Source organism: Rhea pennata, chromosome 6 (assembly GCF_028389875.1).
Source record: "Rhea pennata isolate bPtePen1 chromosome 6, bPtePen1.pri, whole genome shotgun sequence".
Lineage (NCBI taxonomy): Eukaryota > Metazoa > Chordata > Aves > Rheiformes > Rheidae > Rhea > Rhea pennata.
The window spans coordinates 2,428,812-2,454,993 of record NC_084668.1 but is presented as its reverse complement, the minus strand read 5'-3'; the positions used below and the strand labels follow the sequence as shown (position 1 = coordinate 2,454,993).

The 26,182-nt window shown below is 39.9% G+C and overlaps 2 protein-coding genes and 1 long non-coding RNA gene across 4 annotated transcripts; 1 reads left to right on the top strand and 2 right to left on the bottom strand.

Annotated features, from left to right (window-relative positions):
• Nucleotides 1–612: 612 nt before the first annotated feature.
• LOC134142241 (uncharacterized) lies at nt 613–3,413 on the top strand. Its single transcript, XR_009958807.1, has 3 exons — nt 613–704; nt 1,081–1,152; nt 2,124–3,413. It is a non-coding gene; the product is annotated as an uncharacterized LOC134142241 (long non-coding RNA).
• Nucleotides 3,414–5,090: 1,677 nt separating this feature from the next.
• Nucleotides 5,091–9,955, bottom strand: RBM43 (RNA binding motif protein 43). The gene is made up of 4 exons (XM_062578741.1): nt 9,841–9,955; nt 7,328–7,526; nt 6,697–6,803; nt 5,091–6,615 (listed from the first exon to the last, which is right to left on the bottom strand). Exons 1-4 carry the CDS (start codon nt 9,919–9,921, stop codon nt 5,842–5,844), a joined length of 1,161 nt encoding a protein of 386 aa, XP_062434725.1. The 5' UTR covers nt 9,922–9,955; the 3' UTR covers nt 5,091–5,841.
• Nucleotides 9,956–10,329: 374 nt separating this feature from the next.
• On the bottom strand, nt 10,330–22,925 carry NMI (N-myc and STAT interactor). 2 transcript variants are annotated; one of them, XM_062579177.1, is made up of 10 exons: nt 22,798–22,925; nt 21,550–21,600; nt 19,959–20,036; nt 19,513–19,671; nt 17,601–17,708; nt 15,363–15,525; nt 14,663–14,769; nt 14,356–14,545; nt 13,563–13,666; nt 10,330–12,614 (listed from the first exon to the last, which is right to left on the bottom strand). In XM_062579177.1, the coding sequence occupies exons 2-10, from the start codon at nt 21,592–21,594 to the stop codon at nt 12,426–12,428; spliced, it is 1,143 nt and encodes a 380-aa protein (XP_062435161.1). In that variant the 5' UTR covers nt 21,595–21,600; nt 22,798–22,925; the 3' UTR covers nt 10,330–12,425. The 2 variants fall into 2 exon arrangements, with proteins under 2 accessions (XP_062435161.1, XP_062435160.1); XM_062579176.1 differs by having other exon boundaries at nt 13,563–13,669; nt 22,798–22,923.
• Between the last annotated feature and the right edge of the window lie 3,257 nt (nt 22,926–26,182).

The window sequence follows — 26,182 nt, the reverse complement described above, 5'->3', positions numbered from 1 at the left end:
CTATAACCCCCTCTTGGTTCAAAGTAGTGGCAGGGCGGTAGTCACCCCCAACTCATGTGACCGCCAAGGTTATTTCCTCTGTGTTCCCTATTCTACCTCCATGCTGCATAGTGCCCGTGCGATTCAGCGTGCTGCGGGCTGAAGTAATGATTTTTAACAAGGAATTAACTCTAGCAGTGGTTGGGCTTCTGGTCATCTTGTCCATTCATAATTTAAGTGTAAAATCAATGAGTGCTTGACTTGCTTGATTTGCTTCCTCATTTTTATATAATCTTGAAAGAATCTTCTTCAGGTGGGTATTTGATGAAACAGTACTTTATGTGAGTTTGCAAAACTCTCTCTGAACATCTGTTCAAAACAAGTATAATCTAAACTCCATTCACACCGGCTATGTAACAGAGGATAACTTCATTTCTCGCAGATCGCCCTTCCTGCGCTGAAGGCAGCTGCTCAGTGCTGCCTGGGGAGCTGCCAGGCAGAACCCCAAGCCAGGAGGCTGCAAATGCAGCTGCACAGCATCTGGCTCCCTCTTGTGCTCCCCAGATTTATGGCACTGCGGTTTAGCATTCCTGTCGTTGCTTCCCTGCTTCCTTTCCCAGCAACCATGAGAAAAAGTCGTTTTGGACAAAGCCCGTCCGATACAACCTGCTGGGAGAGATGGCACCTGCTTACGTCCAGCCTGTGGATGAATGTCTGTGAAGCAGGTAACGCCAGTAGCTGTTGGTGGTCAAGATCCTACAGCCCATCTCCACTTTCCACACTTGAACTTGCCAGGAAATATCAAGCTGTTTCTGGAGCACGTCTAAGAAGTAGGGTGTGTAGCTCCATACGCATTATATGCAGCCTGCTGCTTACAGCTTGATCAGGGATGAGTTGTGACTGTCAGCTCCAGCTTTTACCTTGGAGAAAATGTCTGGTGGTTTTTTGAAGTGTTTCAGTCTAAGCAATAGCTTTGCCATCTGTACTTATTGCGTTCAAGATGGGGTGCATTTCCTAGTCTGCAGTATAAGAACTCAAAGGAGTATGAAATGCAGTTCATTGCTTTCATGAGTTAATGCCCATTTCTTCTTATCTTTGTAGCTAGATAATCCGATGAGAGGATGTGAGCTTGGATGCTTTCGAATTTTCTTCGAAAATGGGGACACGTTGCTGGTAAGGCTGAGTACATTGAGTTTATTGCCTTTGGGGACCCCCTTCTCTGTGGCCTTTCTGAAGCAGAAAAAACTGCAGCAGCGTCTTGTCCACCCAACCCTGCCTCCCTTAGTTCCCTCCTCAACCCTTGGTCTCTGCTGCTGCACGACGACTTAAAAAAAATGATTTTCTGGACCTCACTCCTTTTGATTTTGAATCAAATCATTATGTTGTACTTGTAGAACAAAAAGCCTGAGATGATTTCTCAATATCTGACCTGTATGAAGAAATCAGAACTTTGTTTTTCCAATATTTTATACATTTTTTTAATTTTTTGTAACATACTTAACATAGCTGATGCTGATCTGTACTGCTACTATTACAAAAGTAGTAGTAATAAGGAGAGGGGGAATCCTATTGAGAAAAAAAATTGTTTAAATAGAATGTTCCAGCAGCAATGGTTGCTGCCATTAGAGGTAGTATTTCATCTTAACCGAGTTACTTTCAGATTTTTTTAAAGCTTATTAATGGGTATCAGGAGACAAAGGAAAGCTGTGTTAGGCTAAGCAGAAAAAGAGACTTGTTTTCTGGCAGGCATTCCGCAGTTCCTTGTAACTAGGGAAAAAATAAGTACAACCAGACTGGACTCTATCAATTGTATATTGTTGTCCAGTTTTGGCTTAATTTTTCTGTGTTTTTAATCAAATTTTAGTTTAAAAAAATTTGCCCCCTGCCAAGTTGTCTGGTTATCTTCACACAGCCTGTCTCAGCTGTCAGGGAAGATTCCTACCCCCTAATGCTAAGTGAAAATGGTAAAAAAGATAGATACACATTTGACTTCACTATTCATGATCTTAGTTTAAAAGAGGTGATGGAAAAGGTTACTTGCTCTCATGAGTAACCAGTAAAGGGTAAAAATCCCAAAAAACAAGGAGGAATTAGTTATTCTCAACTAAACCGTGACACCCTCACAAATGTTCTCTTGCATGCAGCTAAACAGGCATCGGTGACAAATTGGAGAGAAGCCACATACCCCATAAACACCCAGCAGCCTCGCTAAAGCTGAAGGGAAGAGTCACCACAGAAATGCTCTGCAATTGAGAAGGAATTTTCCCAGTGTGAGCTTGGCCCTGTTGCACAGCTGCGTTTCTCTCCTGCACAAGATGTACAACAAAACAGGAACGTGTGTGTTTGTTTATGGAAGCTTCCTGAGGGCTGAATCAGAGCCAAGCGCAAGCGTCAGCTTCTCCGGATACACAAGCTGCTAAGTTCATCTCCTTCTCTCCTGGTGGGAGAGGCACATCACCGGCCAGCCCCAGCAGGCTGCATCACTTGTGGACCACTGAATCACTCGTGGTCCCTAGCTAACTCCCAGCTGATGAGTGTTTTCCTCCTGGGTTTTATGCTTCTAATTCTCCAGTGTGGCCAGGAGGAAAGGTAAGCCTAATAGTCCTAAAGAATGAGTTATTTGATAGTAGCACTATTTATGTTTCTGAATCCTCATTCTTTTTTAAATAAGACAAATGGTTCCCAAAAGTAGCAAGATTCCCTCTTTTCCTTAAGTAAACAGCATTTTAGCATTTCAAGCTTTCAGGAGATGTGACAGGTCCTTGTAGTACGTGTTTGTTAACAAATGCACAGAGAAAGCTTCAGTGCAACTCGAACCTCGCAGAGGCAGTTTTGATGACAACAAGCCTGCAGGAAGGGCATTTTTCTCATGTAACCTCCTCCTTCCCATAGGAGCTGAATAGGTCTCTTAAATCGTACAGATGCACAGGTACAATGGAGAAGAAAGATTTTGTCCTCCCTTTGCCATTCCGGAGTAATGTATGTTTTGTATCAGTGAACAAATTCCCAGTCAGATTTTCAGACGATAGAAGATGTTCACCCCATTGACTTCAGTGGGGTGCTGCCAGGAGCTGAGATCATCAGATTGTGCTGGTATTTGTGACTTTTTTTTTCACACGTTTTGTCAATGAGAATTCTGCTATAAGTCAAAATTAGGCCTTGTGGCCTTGTGTTTTCACAACATGAACTGTTATGTATCCCCTTCTGGTGAATCTGGTGAAGGGCAGCAAGTGTCAGCACGGCAATAAGGAGAAATGTTTTGTTGAGGTCTCATGGGTAAATTATCTATTCAAATTAAAAGTGAAAACCTGATACTGAGAGTATTGAGTCACCATCAATGGTTTAGATCTAGGAATAAAATCCAGTGTTCCTTCCCAGGTATTTTTCAATATATGCAAATATTAAATGACTATGTCAAGTGGTGCTTAATAAATATAACAGTGCTTTGCTTACCATTGCAAACAGCTGTGAGAATGAGAACTGGAAAGTATTAGCAGACCTAATATTGATTCTTTTTGTTGCAATTAAGTGTTCACAATAAGGATGAAATGGGGCTGTCTTTTTTGCTAAACATCTATTGTTTTCCATGATATCTGCATCATGAATGCAGGTAACAAATACTGGTTGCACTTGTATTTTTCTGCTGAAATGGTGTTATGCATCTTATAGCAAACACTAGTCTATCCTGCTGGATCACAGCTGACATTTTCTTTCTGCTATGGAAAGCAGGTTCATCTGTGGGGTTAAGCCTAAAAGAGCAGCTCAGTCAGAGTCATAGGCTTATTACTCTGCCCTTGCACAGCTACAACAAACCATCAAAGATGACAAGTGTGAGGTTTCCTCTTATGATGTTACTGCAAATCTGACATGAAAAAATGGGCCCAGAAAGCCTAGGACACAACAATAGGTATTATTGACTAAGGCACTGTGGACTGAGATCCCGGTTCAGTAGACCCTCCATAAAAAAGCAACAAGCAATGTTCTTTTTGTCCAAATAAGTTATATCCTTGGTGTAAGAGCAGAGACAGCAGATGGGAGAGCACCAGGAAACAATGAGACACCACTGCCCAGCAGGATATGCGTTCGACTGGAGCGTTCAGCAGCTAAGCATCACCAAGGACACTGTGGCAATGGGGAATATTAAAAGTGGACCTGAAGAGCAACTGTTACAACCAAAATATGGTCAGGAACAGGCTGCTCTGATGTTGCCACTTACTCCCCTCAAGCTGATGCAGGGTTCTGCAAACGAAAACTGCAAAACTGAAGCAAATCAGTCCATCATGACCTGGGTTATGCATGACAAAGCAATAGCAGAGCCCATAGAGATAGTAGCGTAGTCAGTGACGCTGTTTGCTGAACTATTCAAGTGAAATCCGATTTGTAAGTGAAGCAGCATTTCACTTTGGCTTGGAACTTACCTGTAATTATTTAAGTTAATGATTTTATTTAACTGTGCTCTTTTCAAGATTTGCAAATTTTGACCAGGAAGTAAGAATTGAACAATACTTCTGTCAGTGCCACTGGCTTATCATTCTAGCCTTAAACATTTACTGAACAGGGTATACTAACACAGGGAATCAGAAAAAAATAAGACCCTGGAAAAAGACCAGACATAAGAAGGAGCACTAATTTCATTACAGGATTCTCTCTTCATAGAGGATTTTCTCTTTTACAAGGTTGAAAAACTTCCTATCTTTGTTTAAGCTCTATGTGGAGTATTCAAAAAAGCAAACTGTTGGAGAACTGTCTACATGGTCTGTGGAAACTAGATGAGGGGCTCTTCCAGGGCCTGATTTTGGGCACCTGTGTTCAGCTTCACCTCTGATTCTCCCTTGGTATATCTAGTGACTACAGAGGAATTTAGAAGAGACTAAACCTTTAAATACTTCTTCCCCCCACCCCACCTTCCAATTCAGCAAAGTACTAAGCTCATCGTCTCCCCATTTTCTTTGACAGTGTATTTTAATACACAGCATTGACACTAGTACAACAACTTGATCTTCCATTGGTATAACTGCAATGGATATTCAGTCATGGCAAGAAAATGCCTAAAGCATGGTGGGCTTCCAAAGAAAAAGCTGGGAGATGGTTTAAGGAAAACTCACAGAATATTTTTAACAATTCATTTATTTAATGCCTTAAAAACTTAAGAGCTTTGCCTACACATAAGACAAAAGAGCAAGTATTCTGAACATTATCACATCACAAAAAATAGAACTAGTTTAGAAAAAAAAAATGATTTAAAAGCCTAAATTGGGGAAGGTGGGGCACTTGGAACCTTAAAATGAATATAGAAAAAGTTAAACTTGTTTTTTTAAAAAATACTAAACTGCATTACTGTGGGCTGACTTGGTCCCTAATTTTAATGAGTGAGGTGGAATTCTGTAATGAGCATTCAGGTTTAACAATAGTTATTTAACCCCAAAAATGAAAGTGAAGAGCAAGACAGACATCATTCTGATAGCTCTGTAAAGTAAAAGTAACACATATAAGGATGATTTTTTAAACTATACATATACATTGAGACCTGTTAAAATCTAATCATCTCTGTGCATTGCACAGTACCTCTCAAAGGGAAATTTAGTGCTCCAAGGTATTCAACCTAGAAAGTAACTTATGTTAACTAACTCTTCATTAGATTGTGAAATTATTATGAAGGTGGCAGGTCAAAGGTACAATGGAGTTTTTATATGGAATAAGAAACTGCCCATGGCAAATGCCTGGTGCAAACAAGCTCGGTTCTTATTCAGTAAAATGCTTTGAAATCCTGTGTGAAAGGTACAGAACTGAAAACTTCCTATCTAGAGCTAGGACTTCCCTGTTGCCCTGCTGTCCTTCACTGGGAGTCAGAGATGACTTGTTTCACTTGCAGCAGTCACGTGAACACAATCTTTCTAGCTGAATCTTTTGATTCTGAATCTTTCTGCTTATTTTCTTTGTGAATTCAAAAATCTCAGAAGAATCTCCTATAATATCAATGTGAGTATCATAAGGAATAATCAAAACATATGGGTAATGGGATTTTACAGTTTCACACGCCTGTTTGTATTTCTGCTTTTCATCTCCCGTCCGCCCCTCAAGATAGATCCTTTCTTTACGTAAACTGTTATGAAGTTTTACTGACTGATTTTCAATTTCCTCTTTGATTCTTAAAACCTGTCCAGCACCAGACCTACTTCTGGCATTCTCAAGATACACTGTAGTTATCTCACCATCAGTAATGTCAGAAATTACAACATCATAATTTACTAGGAATTTCTTGAAAAAAAAGTGTTTCATGTAGTGGTATATATCTGTGTCAAGAACAACCACCTGTTTTTCTCCATCTGGATCAGGAATTAAATTACTTGTCTCCATGGAAAGTCTTTGTTGCCGGAGCTTTCTCTTTGGTCTCTGAAGGGGCTTATTTTCTTCTCCTTTGTCCTTCTCTGAAAGGGATTTTGCTTTTAATAAGAGAAAGTCTTTTAGCAATTTGATTGCTGGAAATGGCCCTTGAACAGAAATATGTCCGTTGGACTCCAAACAACCAAAGCTCAAAGCTCTGATGTTCTTTTTAAGTTCTTGTATCAGGTCTTCTAAAACAAATTGATCTTTGAAAATAGACATATTGAGGACAGACGTGACAGAGCTGAAGACCTACAATTTTAAATTACAGAAGTTAAATAACAGCTAACATAGCAATGGATGTACAATTAGATAAATAGTGAATGAGCTTACATTTTCACAGTAATACTGTGGGCAGCGGGTTACTTTCAGAGGATAGTATCCAGACAGCCTCTTGTCTTCTAGTCGATGTTCATCCTTTTTTAGAACATTCTCTACAACTATAAAGAAAGTCAGATTCACTTGTTCTACGGTAAAATAATGTGCTATTGCCAGTCTGATGGCTGGAGCACTTCACAGGTGTTTTTCTCTTGATGTTTCCCCAAACAATTTTCCATACATATAAACAGGTAATTTAATACTCTTGCCTAATATTTCATGCATCAGTCAGAATTTTTCAGAGGAGATGGAAGCATATTAATCTTCTTAGCATTCTTAGCATATTAATTGGCAGAGATTTATTCCCAAAGGTCTGACTTTAAAATTCCTGTTACGCAGAGTATAAATTTATTCCTAAAACTACACCAAACCAAACAAATACTTTGCATGAAACTTTGTTCAGTTATGACTATTTATGAACAGAAATAAAATCCTAAAACTTGACTAAAAAAGAGGTGTTAGTCTTTCAGATACATAAAATCCTAGTACCAGTACGCAATTTGAAATGGTTTGTTTTAAAGTTAACATTCTATAGCTAATTCTTTGTGTGACAGCTGTGATTTCTACAGTTTACTAGTATAAATACCTTCTGGATCTTCAAAAGTTAAATACGCAACTCCTTTTTTCATTGTTGGATACATTATTTCTTCCACATCTCCACCATTGTTCTTTGCCATTTGGAAATGAATCACCAGTGTATCAGTCATGACATCATCATTCAAAAGGCCATCCGGAACACCGGAGATGACAACTGTCCTTGCTGATTTAGCAGTTTGTCCTGTTGCCTGTGTAAAGACACATGACACACTGTAAACACAGGTACTACCAGTGACATGTTTTACTGTTAGCCGATAGCCCTCTCCTATAGTTACCCAAATCCACCCTGACAGCTACTGTGACTTCCGTTTCTTCAGCACAGACAACGTCCCCATTCAGCAGATAAATCAGGAAGACTGCTGAATCAGATTTTGATTCCCAAGAATGCCAGACTTCCCTCAGGCACTTTTACATTACTGTAGAGTAAAAAATCGCCTGACTCTGTTAAGTAATTTACACACTTTCAGTATCATCTTTTGTTAGAGCAGTAAAAATTACAACTAAATTTAACAGTTTCTCAAATGAAGTATTCAGTGCCATGCTGCTAAGATTCTTTACTCCACTCTGATTCTAATATTTAGAATTTTAAGATAATTAAAATTGTTAATTGCATGTTTGGTTCAATAAGGATTGACATTTCAGAATGGCAGGGTCAGGTTCAGATAGTCCTTCTTTGTTAAATTCATGAGAGCTGGGATCTAGCGTTATGCTCTGACTCATCTCTTTCCACTTATTAAATGGATAACCTTGTTAAACTGGAAGAACATAATCCCAGTCATCTGGGATTTGCTGTGCATAAAATAACTAAATACACACATGATTTTCATCAGAACCAAGCCTCCCAATGCTGCAAACATGAAACCCATCCTAAATAGGATTTGCATCTAGGTCTTGTAAAGAAAAAACATATTTTCCTTCCATTCTTATTACACAGAAAATAAAAAGTAGTATTTCACTGGGAATATCATGACAAAATTACTGAACACTCGAGTAAATTCTGTAACAGTTCATTGACTTTTTGGAAGAAAGTAAATAATTCAGTATGTCTGCACAGAAGCTGTTGTGGGAACAAACTGTCAGTAACTTCTGAGTGACTGTACTCAAAGTTAATTTTTTTCTAAACTGCTTAGACTTCTCTTAAAAAGTTTCTTCTGGACCCGTGCTGCATAAAATATTAGGGCCAGCACAGCAGTTTAAAAGCCCGCAATATGTGCCATAGGAGACTAATTTTTCATTGACATGCATCCAAAGCTTTGTGGAATAGTATTTCTGAAAGGAATGAGGAGACAGATTCAATGAGACAGTGTGACCATGCACTGCTTTTAATTCACGAAGACATGAGGCCTACTTTTATCATCCATCAAATTTAAAGAGCTAAGGGCTTAAGTTATATTGGGTGCTTTTTTTTTTTTTTTTTTTTTTTCCTGGTGGTAATGTTCATTTGAATATCAAGTTTCTGCACTAGCCAGAAAGCACAAAGAGAAAACAAATGTTGATTCTAAAATGAGGAGTTTTAACGTCTCACACGACCAGTGCATCCCCTGCATGAGTAGGAGCGCTCAGCTGTCGGGCAGTATCTCACATCTTGCCAGCTGGTATTCTGGAGCAACACTAAGGTAACCTATTGCACTTAGGGGGTCAAAAAAAGAAAAAAATAAAAAAAAAATAAAAAAGGAATGTACTGTTGCTAGCTAGAAATGTAGACCTGCAAAAAGTGGCACGGGGATGCTGCTAAGCGAGAAAGGAGCACCCTAGGTCTAGCACTGGCTAGACAAACACGCACGCATGCCGGGCCACAGCCCTGCGCAGTCATACTAGGCATTTGCCATCTTCCCAGCACACCGTTTCCATGGAAATCTGTAGTCTGTAGTCCGCTTATGGCATCTCCTAACCTGGCTAATCAGAGGTGGGGAGCCAAGCAACTTCCTCTTCCTGCAGCCGCTAGGGCTGCTGCAGACCAAAGCGATCTGGTATCAGCTCAGAAGGCGGCCCAGAGATAACTTAAGAGCTCGGTGTTTTGTTAAGGTGTCTAAAAAGGAATATTGTTCTCTTCCAAATAACTGCAGCACTAACAGATTTTGCTGTTGTTACCAGGGCAGTGAAACACTACATAAACACTGAAGAGACTATTCAAATCAGATAGGAAGACGCAAACAGATCTCACCAGTTCACGTTGCTATAAAAAAAAACACCCTAAAACAGCAATGCAAGTGGGAAGAAAATCAGACCTGTTACTAACACTAAAAAGAATGAAAGGCTGAGGTAAGAGCTACCATAAAATCCTTAGTGTTGTCCGAGCACTAAGTATTTACTTCTGTGACAGAGTCGAAGGAGAGAGGGCAACAATTAAGCCATGACGACGCTGCTATTCTTAACGCACTCAAGTTCCTAACAAGAGGGGAAAGAGAAGGAGGCGCCTTCGTGCGGCGGCCGGAGCAAGGCCACGGCAGGGCCGGGGGGCTCCGCGCCGCCGCTTCTGCTCAGACGCTTCCCCTCGCTCACCTGCGTCTGAGGAGCCCCCGCGTAACGGTCGCCGTAACGGTCGCCGTAACGGCCCGCGCCCGCCGCGGCGCCGCTCGCCATGGCGGCACCGCGGGCCGCGCTTCGCTTCGCCGCGGGCCCCGCCCGCGCTGGGCGGGCCCTGCCGCCGCCTTCCCCGCGCTTTTTCCTCCGAGCGCCGCGTCCGTGGCGCTGCGTAGCCCCCAGCCTGTCGTCTGCCCCCGCCTCCCTCACTCTTAGGCACAGCAGCGAGCGAGCGGGGAGCACTGCTCCGGTTACAGCTGCACGCCTTTCCCCCCAGCTTTTACTTAAAGCCTTTGGAGTCCCCGTTTTCCCTCAGTCCTCGTCGTCGTCCCCCCCCCCACACACAGACAGCACCGGACTTGGACTGTGCTTCGCCCCGCCACCCGCTGCTCTTTACTCCCTCTCCTCAGCGAAAGGCGACATAACCCAGCTCCCAGCGCAACAAAGCACACACAGGCACACAGAAACCGCCGTCCAAGTGCTTTACTGAGTTTTTACAGCTGCAGCGACATCCAAACGTCTCACTATAAGGGCTGTTTCGGCTGTAAGGTCTGCCACATCGTGGAAGCTACATCTATACATGCATAAAAAAAGCTCTTGTGCAAACTCCTAGTCAAAAAATAAATTCATTAAGTAGGCATTCTTCCTCGAAAAATTATTTCCCGTTGCCTTTCTATGGCACTGCTACTGCTTTTAAATTTAAATAGTATAATCAGTGTATCAGATAGAAAATTAACCAATTTGAGAAGTTCACAAATATCTTATTAAAAGTCTCATCCTCAGTACTTGAAACCTGTCTCTTATCACTAGTCCCACATGCTATGGGACCTTATGAAAATTTTAAACCTTCTCCTCCAAGGATTTACTTCTCAGCATTTATCAGTGAGGTATGGCTAAAATTCCTGACTTTTTTTTTTTTTTTAAGTAATCTTCATTAAATCTTTCCCTTCTTTCTTTTTAAGGCATTTGATCTTGTAAACTAGACTTAAAAAAGCTATAGGCACAAGTACACAGTCCTCACAAGTACTCCACTACTTACTTATTTTTTTCCTTCACAGTTGTCAGATAATCCATGCCTTTGCATGCACTGAACAGTAAGAGGAGCTACAATCACATGCATCTTCTTCCAGTAACTTCAAAATCAACTGTGGTGGTACAAGCCTTTTAGTTTTCTATATTCAAACATATTTATTGTTTATTAATTGAAAAATACAACTTCTATAGAATAATAATATCTGAGGTGTATCTGTAGGGCTCTTCTTACACTAGAGTTAAGGGCATACTCCTTTTTTGCATACTAAGATCTAAAATATTATGAAGTGTTATTTTTCATGTTGGACCTATACTACTTTGAAGATTACTATTGCCAAACGGTTTCAGACTCCAAGGTAGCAAGTAAATAAGACCACAGCAGAAAAGCAAAAATATCCACCCTTGGGGGGAAAATAAATCCTTCTCTGACTTTGCACTTCCATTTTCAAAGATCTTTTAGAATGAGAACTGAGAGGATGAACTGGAATCAAAAGGAGTTTAAAGGCTGAAAAAATAATTTACCCTAAAATTTTTATGCTTTTTTCCAGCTGACTCCATACCTACATTTCTGGAGTTGGAAAACTGGCCAGTCACATGCAACAAATACCTCGGATGCAGCATGCATCATTAGATCGTTTCCCCAGTACTGTTACAAAGCAATCTGTTTTAGATGAAGAATCATCTAAATTTGTAGCTAGCACTGGTAGCATTTTAAATTAAGAAAAATAAACACACAGAACAAAGGAAAAAATGTAACTCTAGAAACAAAAATAAGAAAATCTAGCAAACCAGGCTGTTATCTTAATAGAAGCTCAGCAGAAGTTGGACCAGATCCTCAAGGAAATGACAGCATTTCAACAGCTGAATTAGGAACACTGTATTTCTCATAAGGTGCAATTTCTTGACTAAATCTCTTCCATAACAATCACCATTTGACAGATACATATATATGTATACATATACACATACATATAGTCCCTTTCTCTATTGCCATTTTATCACTAATTTGTTGACAGAAATTTTATTCAACTACAAAGTAAATGCTTTGAATTTATCTTGAGGTGTGGTGGTACCTTGTAACCTAATCAGGACTAGAGCTGTCTCAGAGAGAGACTTTTTGAAGTTAAGGCACCAAAAAAGCAGGCCTGTCAGAACACTTTTGAGTGGCGTTATGGCTGGTTTTCCTAATCAAAATTTAAGAAGGAGCAGATTTATCCCACTTTGGAGTATATCACTGATCTAAAATATGAAGATACAAAGCCTTCAGATTTGCAGAAAGCAATCTTAATATATTAAGTGCTGATAAAGGCCTTTTTCACGACTTTCATCAGGAATCTCTGGAACCACAAGCAGTTTTTTTCACTGAATCTCTATGCTTAGTTGAATCAAAAAGGCAGGTAGTTCCTCTTTTTCAAGTATAGATTTCAGAATACTAAAGCATAATTATACAATAACTAGATGCATAATTTCCCATGCCTCTGAAAAAGCAAAAACGCAGGACTTCGAGAGTTCTACCTACACTTCATGTATCATTAAGTATCCTCCTCAAAATAAGCCCACATAACCCCTTTTGATACATATTTAATATTCTCTATTTCCCCACCACCATTACTAGGCTTTTGAAAATGAATTTCAATCATGTCCTGTACACTTTCCTCATCATCTTCAGTCTCTTGAATTCCTTGCAACAGAATGGTCTTCTTAGAAATCCCAGAACAGATCTATTGAGGAAAGAAAACCAAAAGAACATGTATTACCTATCAGGTACTGCATGTATGTCTTAAGGAACTGATTAGATACCAGAAATAAACATATCCCTGAGAAGCTATAGCTATGATCTTTGATTACATTTTAAGATTTTGGACACTGTGGTATATTTTAAATTGCTGAAACTAACAGAAGATCTGAACTCCACAGGCTGCAGAGTCTGACAGGTAATGCATCTGATAGGAAATGCATCTAGCGTCTAACTTGTGTCTCCTACATTCCTTAATGCACACACTGGATTTCTGGATCTCTGATGATTCTAGCTGGTATCACTCGGTCAAAATCAACGTCAACACACTGATACACACTTGCAAAGGATGTTGTCAAATTTCACGAATGCATATGCTTTAGTTAAAGGCCTGATGCAATACTGACTTCATTACCATCTACTTATACAAAGTAAAAGACAAAGCATTTCAGTGAGAACAAGATGAGCAAGTAGAGCAGTTAATGGAAAAAGGGACACTATTTTGGTTGAATGATTCAATGAAAAATTGACTGAGCAGATGTTTCGCAGAATAACAGGAGTCTTTGCTGACACAGTCAACCAAGCCTCTGATTAGGGCTGAATATGACAGTACCCTGTGATCTGGAAATACATTGTTGTTGTGTCTACTATTAGCCTACTTCACTTCATAAACAATTCAATATCTGCCTATTGCCTAACATAGACATTATGGTAAATGGTAATGCAATCTGATCAAGGAAAAACAGGCATATCCTTTTCAAATGAATTACAGCTTTCACACTGCAAAGCATAAAATTATCAACAGTACATTGCAGGCTCCCACTTGCTATGAAGTTTCATGGTTTGAGTGTCAAGAAAGCCTCTGCAGTTCTCCAAACAAAAAATTCTGTCCATACCTTCTATTTACATGGTAGCACAAGTTAGATTATTTTACCTGAAACTCTTCCAAGTGTTCTTCTGTGCTGGGGAACACAGAAACCATACAGCACCTTCCATTCACAAAGAAAGGACGTTTAGCGCATCTCACAAAGCTGCTAGCTGCTGTAAAGGAGAATGAGAAAAGGGGAATAACGTTAATATAATCTAAAATGCGTTTTTGCAATCATATAAAAAACAGACTAATCTTTTTGTAATACAGACTTAGAAGCCAATATATTTGTACCTTTAATAATTTAATAAGTACATTTGTATATTTCTTATATGCAATATGAAAAAGTGTATTTGAACATTGGAATTGGCATTTCCAGCAAAGCAAAATAATTAAATATTCACAAAAGCTTCTGAAATAAATCTAAAGCAGCTGCACTAAATGGATGTGGCTCCACTGATCTTGGTAGAATTTTATACACTTAAACCAGAATGCCTAAAGTTAGGCAATCTGAATGCCTTTCTTAACTTCATTGTCATGAACAAGAGCTAAAAATCAAACATATTTCCCTAATTTTCTCTCTCCAGTATAAGCATCCAGCAATGTAAATGAAAAACTTTGACAAAGTTACAAAAGAAAGCTCACAAGCTACATAAAGTCATGTATGATCAAAAAGGAACGTGATGAAATACTACTTTATTTACAGATATGCAAGTGAAACCACAACTCTTCCCAGGGAGAGTAAAGTATAACAGGAATGATGTACTTCGTTCAGTGGTTAAGTTAACGTAGAAAGACTGTTAGGAAACAGACAATACAGCCTGTAACAAAATGGCTAACAAAATATTGCATAGAGTACCTTCAGGTTTGAGGAATGTAATAACAGCTGTTCCAGATCTTTTGTCATATTTTACACTCTCTATTTCTCCTCCTCCATGTTCAGATTTGTAGAAATGCAGCTCTAATTTGTCTCTCATCCAGTCATTAGGAATTGATAGCTCTGGTATTTCAGAAACATTGATCTTCTTTCCAGAAATAGTGATATGGAGCTAACAAAAATAATTTTTTGTGCATTTTGTGACTGAAAGCCACTCACAAAACTGAGCTTAATGCTTTTTAAGTACTGCAAGTTTATATTTTTATAGTTCTGTATTTCAGTCAATTACCTTAAATTTGATTCCCATTTGAAGTGTAAAAGGCATCACTCTCACATTCGCTATTTCACTGTCCAGGTTCACAGTATGCTTATCCATTTTTATCAGCCTCTGGGCAACTGTAAGGAAAATTGTAAGTTTTCAGATATGAAAAGCCTTGTGTAACCATTATGAAAATTAGACTGTTCCCTAGTCTGGTAAGCAAAATCTCCTTTGGCATCAGTAAAGGATACATAAGTAACAGCTAGGTATCCAGATTCCACTATCTGCATCTTCAGATGTGTATTTCTGTAAAATCTAGCTGACTACAGGCAACAGGTAAAATGTTTTACTATTTTTAGAATGAAAGTTGCTGTCAAAAGATGCTCTCTCTCTACAAACTACTAATACTAGACTTTACATATTTCACTTAAGATTCTTGTATGAAAACCACATCATTACTGGCTATAGAGAATGCCTATTAGATAGGTTAGTTTCCAGCAAAAACAAATGAGTTGGACTCTGTCTGCAATATACTTGCATAACATCAGGCTGAGTTACCCACCAAGCAGGCCCAGCCAGAGCGCCTGCAGGCTCTTTGCAGGCAGGCACCAGGCTGTTCAAACAGCAAGCATCTCAGGGAAACAGGCAAGTTACAGACTGCTCTGTCCCTCCACCATCTCAGATCTACCCATCAGTGACATTCACTTTACGATCAAAATATGCATCATACCTTTCTCATCTTCAAAAGTAAGCAGTGCTTGGTTTTTATCCAGTTTGAATGGGATTTTTGTAGTTACATAAAAAACACAGTGAGTATTCATATCTGGATTATCATCCTTCATATCTTCCATCTGAACGAATTTCATTTTCATTTCTGCTATCTTTTTTTTAATCTAATATTTTAAAATTAATAAGGAAAAAAAGCTGTCATTTATTATATAACAGAAAAATGAACAGTACAGTCTCACCTATAAGTTTAACAATCAAGCAGATTGAAGTTACTGCTTGTAGAACAGGTACAACTAAACTAAATATAGACGTGCATGTCTCTTTCTGGGATTTTGGTCTATGAGGGGTTTTATTTGATTAATTTCAAGCTTGGGCTTGATTTTAAAAAGAAAAGCTTCTGTTGAAGTCCATGGGGTTTTCTATCTGTAGAATTAGAATATTTTTGGTAAGAAAAATTTGCACAATGCAAGTATTGCAGCCATTCATGTTACCATTTACACGTGCCTAACTCCATCACTGCTCTACAGCAATAGGAAGTCTGCTAACAGATGGCCTTGCATCTTATCATCTTGGTAAAACAGGTAAGAATATCTACATATTTTATAGCTGGGACAGGTTAAAAGTGTTCATGAAAAATTCTGGTTAGGAAAGTCTATTTTAATATACTTGAGTGAGTTTCAAGTATCTGTTTTTCTACCTTTACATAACTATTTCAAAAGAAAGCCTTGTGTGGAAGAAAAGATAAGATAGACCAAGTACCAAAAGTACCAAAAGCATTTCTGCCACCTATCTTCAAAACGCTGAATTCAGCATCTTACTAGCAGGCTGTTTTCCTTCTGTTCCCTCTACTGCCAATGGCAAGAGAGACATTCTTCCTAAAGATAATTCAGATACTGAAGGCAGGCCCCTGTTCACAATTTATCTCCCTCTAGAAGAGCCTTGCCCTGTCCAATAACTGTACTGAAAATTAACAACCTCTGAACTTAGAAATGTATTTTAGGGAGCTACAGTTTTATATTATAGTATTATTAACACAAAATAACACTTGAATAGCACTTCAAATTCTGAAGCAAAAGTTTGTATAAAAACAATGATCACAGTTCTCATTTTATTGTAAATTCTCAAAATACTTAGTTGCATTTGAGACATGGAGCTACTGCAGAGAGTCCAGCGCAGGGCTACGAAGACGATCAGAGGACTGCAGCACCTGCCCTCTGAGGAACAGCTGCGAGAGCTGGGCCTGTTTAGCCTGGGGAAGAGAAGACTGAGGGGGGATCTTATCAATGTGTATAAGTACCTGCAGGGAGGGTGTCAAGGGGATGGGGCTAAACTCTTTTCAGTTGTCCCATGCCTCAGGACAGGAAGAAATGGGCAAAAACTGAACCACAGGAAGTTCCGCCTGAATATAAGGAGGAATTTCTTTACCGTGAGAGTGACGGAGCACTGGAACAGGTTGCCCAGAGAGGTTGTGGAGTCTCCTTCTCTGGAGATCTTCAAGGCCCGCCTGGATGCAGCCCTGTCTAACATGCTCTAGGTGACCCTGCTGAGCAGGGAGGTTGGACTAGATGATCTCCAGAGGTCCCTTCCAACCTTACCGATTCTATGATTTTATGGTTCCAATTCAGAATGAAACCAGAGTTTTAAAAGCTGAAATTTCCAAAGTAAAGTTCTAATCTCTGAACAGCTGAGTCTATAGCAGTACAGCCAAAAAAAAACAAAAAAAAAAAAAAAAAAAAAACACTTTGGATTCTGAACATATATTCATTTAGTATCAGTGATATTTAGTTATCAGTGAAATTGAGTTATTTTTGATTTTGAGTAATATGAGAGGGACTAATTAAGTCAAGCTCAAGACAGGCTACAGTAAATGCTACATTTGTCTTGTAATGGACATATCCTTTTCTTCATCCTCTTTCCTCTCAAGAAATATCAAATTAAAATATTTGAAAATTACTAATGTTATGCAACTGTTTTATTCTAGTTTTTCATTTAATCATTTTCTGATACTCTTCATGCTCCTCATGCTCCCAGTATCTCATACTGTTGTATTTGTTTCTATATTTCTGGTCTTCCTCACACCATCTTGCCAGATGAAACAAGAAAAGAAAACTTAGAACTATATTTTCTATGGAAATCAATAGAGGTTAAAATGCTGAAAAACTCGCCCAAAGAACCTAGAAGTGACAAAATAAAAATATATCCTCTTAAAAGACTAATTGCAAAATATTTCAGACGTTACCTGACCATCCTGTGAAAGCACAGAGTTATTTATTGCAAGGTCTTTTTTGAGCTTTTCAATCTCTCTCTTCAGCTCACTGTTTTCCTGATTTAGCAGATAGAGTTCTATCTACAGAATGAAAAAATATTAAATGCAAAATTAAACATGTAGAAGATAAAATTATTTTAGCAAAATCTATAGACATTATAAACTATATTTCTACTTCTAATTATTTTTCTAGATGACAGCCATATGAGACTTTTTTTTTGCACAGTTTTAACTTCACACAAGGTAAATTTACTCAGGAAGGAGCAGTTTCAGTTGAAGTAAGTTACAGTAGGAATGTTTTCAGAAATGACGCATTAGTTTTTCCAAGTATATACAGTGTACCATAAATTACACTCTACTTTGCATTGTTTTGTTAATTCCTTTTAAATGCAAGGTCAGAGCCTATGTTAATACACACACATTATATTATTTTTATACCAAATGGGATCTTAAATAACTGTTATTCTCTTTCTCCTATCTGTGACATACTTCCCCTGCATATATAAATCCTAAATGGGCATAAAGCCCATGTAACTAAATCCAGTATCTCCTGGATGGAGAACACAACAGAGGAGAAGAAAACACAGCAGAAATAATCAGATCCAGCCATACAAAATTACAGTATCTTTCCTTTAAAGCCACTAACTATTTAAAGTGTTTAGACCAGTTCCCATCAGCTGAAGATAATGTAAAACAAAAGCCAGATGCTGAGAATTACCTTTTTTGGCTATAAAATCGAAACATTTATGATTGGATAGCCAAAAAAAGCTCTCAGTAAATCTCATGCAGACCTGAATGGGCAGAATGTTATCTCACTATGGGTAAAGTAACTTGTGCATATGAAGTTCCTCTGCACAAGTAAGACTAAATATGTGAAAATAATGTCACAGTACACTGATAACCAGTGATGAGATAAAATATGACTTGAAACAATAGTTTAAAAAGGATTTCAGAAAGAGGACGGAAAAATAAGCAGTTCATACAGGGGAAAAAAAAAAGGTCTTTTCTCCAGGAGTCCAAAAAGGCAGAAGTCACATTACAGTTGGAGGACCAGAATGAACACAAGGAATAAGGAGTGAAGGAGGCAATAAGAACAGATGAACCAGCAGCAGCGGGCCCAAAGCTATATAGAACTCTGTATGTGAGGACAAAGCTATGTTTTCCTCAGCTTGAGTTTATCCCAACAAATAAATAGCTTCTAATGAAATAAGCCCTGTCTGTATTATTTCTTTGTACTTAGCCTATACCATAAGAACTTGCAATATCAAAGTCGTAATTTCTCATCAGTGACTTACAAGCCAAACTAAACTTCACTGAAATACCTTCTTGACAGTCCATGAAAACTTCTCTTATTACAGAATCCACAACTGCACGATGACACATTGAGGTAATTACCATTTGGTTCTAGAAAGAACAACCATCTGGCTCTGACTCTTGCCAAATTAGCTCCCAGCTTTCCTAGCTCATGGTGAGTTAAAAAATGTTAGTTCTATTGCATATTGTAACCTTTTGTAACACATGCTGGGATTTAAGGAAGCTGTAGAGTAAGTGAAGCAACCAATTCACTTTTATCTGCATCACATAAATCTGAAACTTATCTGTAAGCAGAGAATCTTGGAAGAGGAAAACAATTTAGTCAGTCATCATTTTCTACATAAGATGAGTCTAAGTTCTGCCTTCACTTTACAAGCATTACTATTTTTTAAAAAATTGCAGTGGTTCTTAATTTGCCATTGAAAAACTACGTATAAAATATTCTATTCATACAGACTGCAAACTGATAAAGCTGTTTAAACTGAAATGGAAATATTACTCATTTTCTCTAATCAACACCTCTCTCACCATTCTGAAAATACTGACAGCTGTAAGCAAGCCTTCTCCATACCTCATAGTTTTCCCTAGACATACTGCTTTCCTTATGCTGTTTCTCTCGCAAGTCTTTTAGCTTTGTCAGCTCATCCTGTGCTTTACAACGCTCTTCATCAGCACTCAATTTACAAAGGAGAAGATCAGCTTTTGCCTTCTCAGCTTTTCTAAGTCTTTCCTGGAAAAGAAAGAGTGTTTTTTTTTTTTCATGAGAATCAACAAAACCTGAGGTAAGCCCTATTTATTTATTTTAATTCTCCTAAGGGATAAATATTGCACTTAGACACAAAAGTATAGTTACCACTGAGGTCAGCACAAACATGTACCACTGAAGAAGGAAAAACAAGTTAGACAAGCCTCTGCTATAACAGGGGTAGAGCTGAATTTCTTTTGAAGGATGGACTAATGGTCTTCCAAGCATATTTCAGCTTGTTGCCATTATTCTGCGCACTTTATACAACTTGCCTTCCATCTCTCCAATTCTTCTTTAAGACTTTCCATTTCATCCGTTGATGGGCCAGAAGAGTCAGTGATTTCTCTACGCTGGAGAGAAGAGAGGCATACAGTGTTTTGGTTTGTTTGTTTGTTTTTAAATAGGGAATAAATAACTGAAACACACCAAAATGTTCAAATTATTCTATTAAACTTGAAAGAATAAACACTTTGCAGTTCAACGAAGCATTTTGCCACGGTAGCTTTCAATGTACTAGCATTAATGACAGTCCAATGTATTTTGCCTGGGTGCTCATTTACTGTTTCTCTCCAATTGTGCTGGCAAGATACATGGCAAGTTACACATTTTGGGGGATCTATTTAACTTCATAATAAGCTTCATTAATTGTAATGTCTACAAATACCACATAATCTCTTTTAATACATTCTGACAGTTAGACCAATTCATTGAAGTATTTTTTACGGCTGAATGGGACAAAAAAGTCTGAGAAACTCATTACTGGTCAGTAATCACTATTTGTTAACTATCTAACTGAAAATATTCACAGGCTAATATTTTGATAAATCATAGAATCAAATTATTCCTGAAGGGAAGGGAATTACGTCTGAAGGGAACTAAGATCGCCAACACCACAAAGGTTTATCTGCATGCTCTCTCAGCAGTTCTTCTAAGAGTATGTATAAATAATATACAAATCTATGGAGAATAATTTGCAAATTTTTTTACAAGCTTATGGAGACCGGACAACAAAATGTAATGTCAAGTAGGAGAAAGGTGACAAAAGTAGTATTTCAGAATTAAGATAGAAGTTCACAAACACAGGAAAACTGTAACTGGATAAAGCCCAAGAAAAGAGAAAGTCTTCTTTGTTCTGTTTTGTTTCTATGACTGCAATATTCTGCAGAACACACACACAAAAAAAAAAAAAATCCAAAGAGACCTGCTGAAACAATCCCTCCCTTTTACGTAAGATTACGTAAAGCTTGAATGTGAATCATGAAATTTAGGCATGGAGAGGGCCTGTTAGATAATCTAGTCAATTCTCTTGGTAATGCTGGGTTTTCCTAATAAATAAATAAATAAAAGTAAACATTTCCACTACTTTGTCCAGTTTCAAATGCCTATTAAGCAACAGGGAAATCCAAATCTGTATATAACTTAAAACCGGAAAAAAAATCCTCCACCCAAGGGACTGAGTGCTGGAAAACAGATGGATACACATGCTACAACTGGAAACTCCTTGTTACTGCAAAATGTTCTAAAACAACAGTTTTCAACCTGAAAGAAAAAAAAGGGGAAAAAAAAAAAAACAAAAAAAACCAGGAAACCACAAGAAATTCCATGAAAAGTCCCATCCAAACTACTTGCCATGCTGCAAGAACTGAATAAAGGGAGGCACTGGGAAAGAGGAAATTCCTTTATGAAACCTCTACAGATTAGCGAGTGAGGTAGGAAAGGAAAGCTCTCACAAAATCTGTTATGGGACCCTCCCTACAGAAACAGGACCCATCACCCTTGCTGTCCAAACATGCATTTTCATTGAGAGATCCTACTGTCAAATACAGATCCTTTCAGGTAGGAAATACTTCAGGAAATACTTACAAAACCGTTATTTTCTAAGGAATATGGTGGATATGTCAAATCCATTGAAACCTGAGGGAACAGAAAAAAAAAAGTGTAACATTCAGGCTGTTGCCTCTTTTTGTAGCAGAACACTCCAAAATGAAATAGCAGAAGCTGGATTTGGCTTTTTTTAACAAAAAATGTTGCATCATTTTATAAACAAAAATGGCATATACTGGGTTTCTGAAACCTTCTTTCTTACCAAGTGTAAGAGACATGTGAAGAAGTATACATTGCACTTCATGTTTTTATACCTGAAACTTAGGTATGTGCCTACCTTTATGAGCTGACTGTGCTGTTAAAAACACGCACAACCTTCCCTGTGCTCTGCGCTTAGCTATACCACTCTTAAACCTGCTTAAAACAAACGAATTAAAATACTGTCTTACACAGCAGATAGCGCGAAATCGGGCACCTGTTGCCACAAGATTTTGTGAGGATAGAAAGAAGTTAGGTGAATTCACGGGCAACACTCCCAAACGGGCTCAGGGGCGCACCGACGCTCACACAGGTCTTGTCTGCGGGAGCTGGGGTGGTGCGAGAGCTCTGAACCCAGACAGTGACCGCGCTCACGTCCTCTCTCCATACAGCAGTTCTGAAACCTGCCCAGGAGACAGCCCCACAGGGCACTTCTTAGGCTCTCCTCAGGAAATCCAACACTTGGCTACCACCTAACACCTGTAGCATTCGAGAAGGGAATTGAAATCAATGCCATTAGCAACTCTGGATAATTGTCCAAGTCCCCCCTTCCTGTTTTCGGGACTTGATTCTGCGTTAAGTAACCCGGTTGATTACAGACGTCTCAGGTTAGGCACAAGTTGCCAATGCACAGAACTGAAAGCGAGTAACGGCGGTTTCTCCACAGGGCGGCCCAAATGGCGGCTATCGGGCTGCTTTCACCCGTCCCAGCGCCCTCCCGTCGCGGCCCGGGAGGCCGCCAGGCCGGGGGAGGCGCTGCCGGCGCGCCGGGACAGCGCTGCCCAACGCGGCCCGGGAAGGCCGGGGGTGCTGCTGCCCATCGGGCGCACTACCGAAGAGCAGGACGGCAGCGCCGGGCGCTCGGACCCCCCGTGGGGCCAGAGGCGCGACGGGGGGCGGCCTGATTTACAACGGAAAAAGCCCCCGGTCAAACGCGGCGCCTCGGGAGCGGCGCAGCCCTGGGCACCTGGCACGGCACGGCACGGCACGGCACGGCTCGGCGGGGACCCCCAGCAGAGTCGCACTTACGGGGCGCGGGTCCCGCGGCGGCGGCTCCTCGCGGGCGGCGCCGCTCGCTGCCTTTTCCTCGAAATCACGTGAAGGAAGCCGGAGCTTCCCTCCGCCTCAGCGCCGCGCCGCGCCTCCCCGCCGGGGGACGGCGCTTTCCCGGCACCCCGGGCCCGCTGTCGCCTGCCCTGGGCGGCCCTTCCCGCTGCCGTGACGCCCCGCGGAAACACGGCCGCCTCCCGGTACCCCCCCCCCCCCCCGATAAGTAACCCCGCGGGCAGCGCCCCTAAAGATCACGGAAGAGGTACCGGTAGGGGTGGGCTGCGAAGCCTTCTCGTTGCGTTCCTTCAAGGATGGCCCGAGGGCTTCGAGTCTGCCCTCGTTTTCCTTCCATATATTACTTTTGTTTTACCCACTTTTAACGTGGCTGAAACTTGGGGTTTGGCCTCCAGAATTTTTTATGCAGCCAAATTACCAAAGCTGGGTGTCTGTATGCTAGGTTTTGTTAGATTTGTGTTGTGTGTTGTTACATATTTTCTAGGATTACATGTTCATATTATGAATGACTAGGTCAGCGGGCTGCAGCAAAAGATGAATATTCAGTGACAGAAATACCCAGTGCCGATGCAGCTGCCACATTCAAACTAGCACTTCCAGAAAGCTCAGACCTCTGAAGGTGGTGCAGGCAGTGGCCCCTGACCAGCCGGAGCCCCACAGTCATTCCCTTTGGGAAAGAAGTACCCACCATCCTGCAGTGGCCACCATTTTAGGCATACCTGCCATCTTGGGGTAGCCGCCATCTTAGAGGTACCTGCCATCTTGGGGTAGCCGCCATCTTAGAGGTACCTGCCATCTTGTGCCACAGGGGTGAGTTGGGGCTCTGTGGCAGAGTGCTGGCTGTGGTCTCTTACCAAGCAGAGGGGCTCAGTCCCCTTCCTAAAGGAACATGGTGCTTTTATGAACCCTCCGGTATATAAATCTTCCCATGACATAAACATGATCAGTGGCAGATACACCTAGAACTAGGCAACAAAGTCACTGACAGTCTATGGGCAACACCAGCTTTGTTCTGTGGTGACTGTTTTGGGCTGCAGTTTCATAGATGCCTCAAGTTTGTCTGTATCTGCTGTGTTCCACTACATGATCCTGCTGCATCCTTTGACAGGCCATGATGTTCATTTAGTGAATTGGATTACAGCAGTGATCTAAATGAAAAGTACCTTCCTTTCTCCCTCAAAAAAAAGTCTTTGGCCAGATCAGTTCCCAGATCTGTGACTGCAGGACTGCTGGTGCCAGCATAAGGAAAGGAGGAGGAGAGCAAGGTGGCCCTTTCAGCTTCAGCCTGCATCTAAGTCAGCTTAAAGCAGTCAGGAATGCTGGCCTGAGGTGAGGTGGCATATCTTTGCAACCTATGGGCACTCAGTTTCTGAAGAGATCTCAGGGAGCAGCTTCTTAAAGGGAAAAAGGCTTAGATTTCCATGATGACCAGTTTGAGGAAGAGAAAGTACTGGCTCTGCTTTGAAGGAGATAGTAAAGGGCTTTGGGTAGTGAATGATTCTTCTTCATATAGGTAACCAGAGAGTTAAGTATGAACCCTGAGAGGGATGGTATGACTCAGTTCTTTGTGCACATCAGGTCAGTAGACTGGCCTTCTTGCTGTGGGAGTTGTCCAGTGAGAGATACTTAGTGTGTACACTTAAGGATAGTTAAGTGCAAGAATAGCACCACAAGCATCATTCATTAATAGCTATTGGATTCAGGAGCGCACAATGCATCCAAGATTGTAGCCAACCTGTCTGGCACAGCTGACTGGATTACAAGACTGTAAATATCCATTCAGAGATACATTGTAGATGTATTGCAGTCATGAACCAAATTTGGACAATGCCTTTATCCAAGAAAAAACAAAAGCATGCTGCTTGCAGAAATATATGAACAGGTGTCCTTTAAGAATAAATTGTTTAATCTTTTAAATGTTACATTCAAAATTACAGCCAGACTTGTACTCATTGGCCATAGCATTTGTATGCTTAGCAATCAGCACTGTTAAAAAAAAAAATCCTCAGAAATTCAAAATAGGCCAAATGAGTTGATCGAAAAATAGAAGCCAACTTTGTCACTTACTGAACATGGATTATATTTTCAGGGTAAAGCAGAAAGAGCTATGTATCGGTGAAGCTTTGTATCATGGAATTGGATGGGCTCTGTGTACATGCTTGAGGAAACCAGCACAAGAACAGCCAGGTCAGGGTCTGCAGAACTTCTTTCTGTATAGAGGAAATACTGAATTCTACTATGCCTGGACTGCGGTCACCTTGTGCCACTGAATTCAGTGGAAGATAATTATTAAAATGGTTTAAAAGTTTCTTCTCTGCTTTTTTAACATAAATGCATGAAAATATGACCCTGCATTCATAAGACTTTTTTTAATTTATATTTCAGATATTTTTCTATCTTGACAATGGATAACAATGTTTACTATTGCTTTGTAAACATGAAGTTGGTTACTAATGAGTAAAAGGGAGAGGTTTAGCTGGAGTATCCAGGGAGGAGGAGGTGATTATGTTATGATCTAAGTACATCAGATTTCAGATTGAAATGTCAGAATGGTATTGGCAGGCTGTTCTCCATGAACAGTGGTAACGTTGGGAAGTCCTGCTGATCAGAAAGAGCTTTATTTCACTAAACTCCAGGGAATGCAGTAAAGTCAATCTGTTTACATGGGCTACTGCTCTGGGATTTGAGCAGAACAATGTGTTTGTGCTTGTTTTGGGAAGGATATTTATTGGAGATAATAAATTGGACCAAGTCCCTTTACTGAAATGGAGTTGGCTTGGAGTTGATTTGTTAATTGATTTCTATGTGTTGGGAATTTATACTGTTGAACACATGTGAATCAGAGAAATGGGAGAAGTATTGGGAAATGGGAAAAGTAAGGGAAAAGTACTTCATAACTCTGAAGAGCCTAGCTAAAGGGCAATCAAGGAGTAAAATCTAGCATAGAGTACAGGAAGCTTTAAAACTCTCTGGTCTTCATTGATACCAGACTTGTTCTTTAGGAGTCTGAAATAATAAATCTAGAAATCAGAACTGGAAACTTTAAAAGAAAAGGAAATATGCAGATTACATTAGAAGAAGGCTTACAGTCGTAAGCTTACCTTTTATTCGTACCAAAAACATTTGACCATACGTCAGCATTTGAACAATAGTCATTAAGAATCTTGTGGCATTATCTTCAGAAGTAGAATATTTTGGTTCTTTTTAGATTAGATTACATCCAAAGAGAGAGTTAAGTGGAATTTATGTGCTTGAATCATAACTGTGATCTGGAAACCCCTTTTCAGTGTCTGTCAAATCCTTGCACTACTCTGACTACAAAGGAGCCTAGTTCTCCAGACAGGTCTCG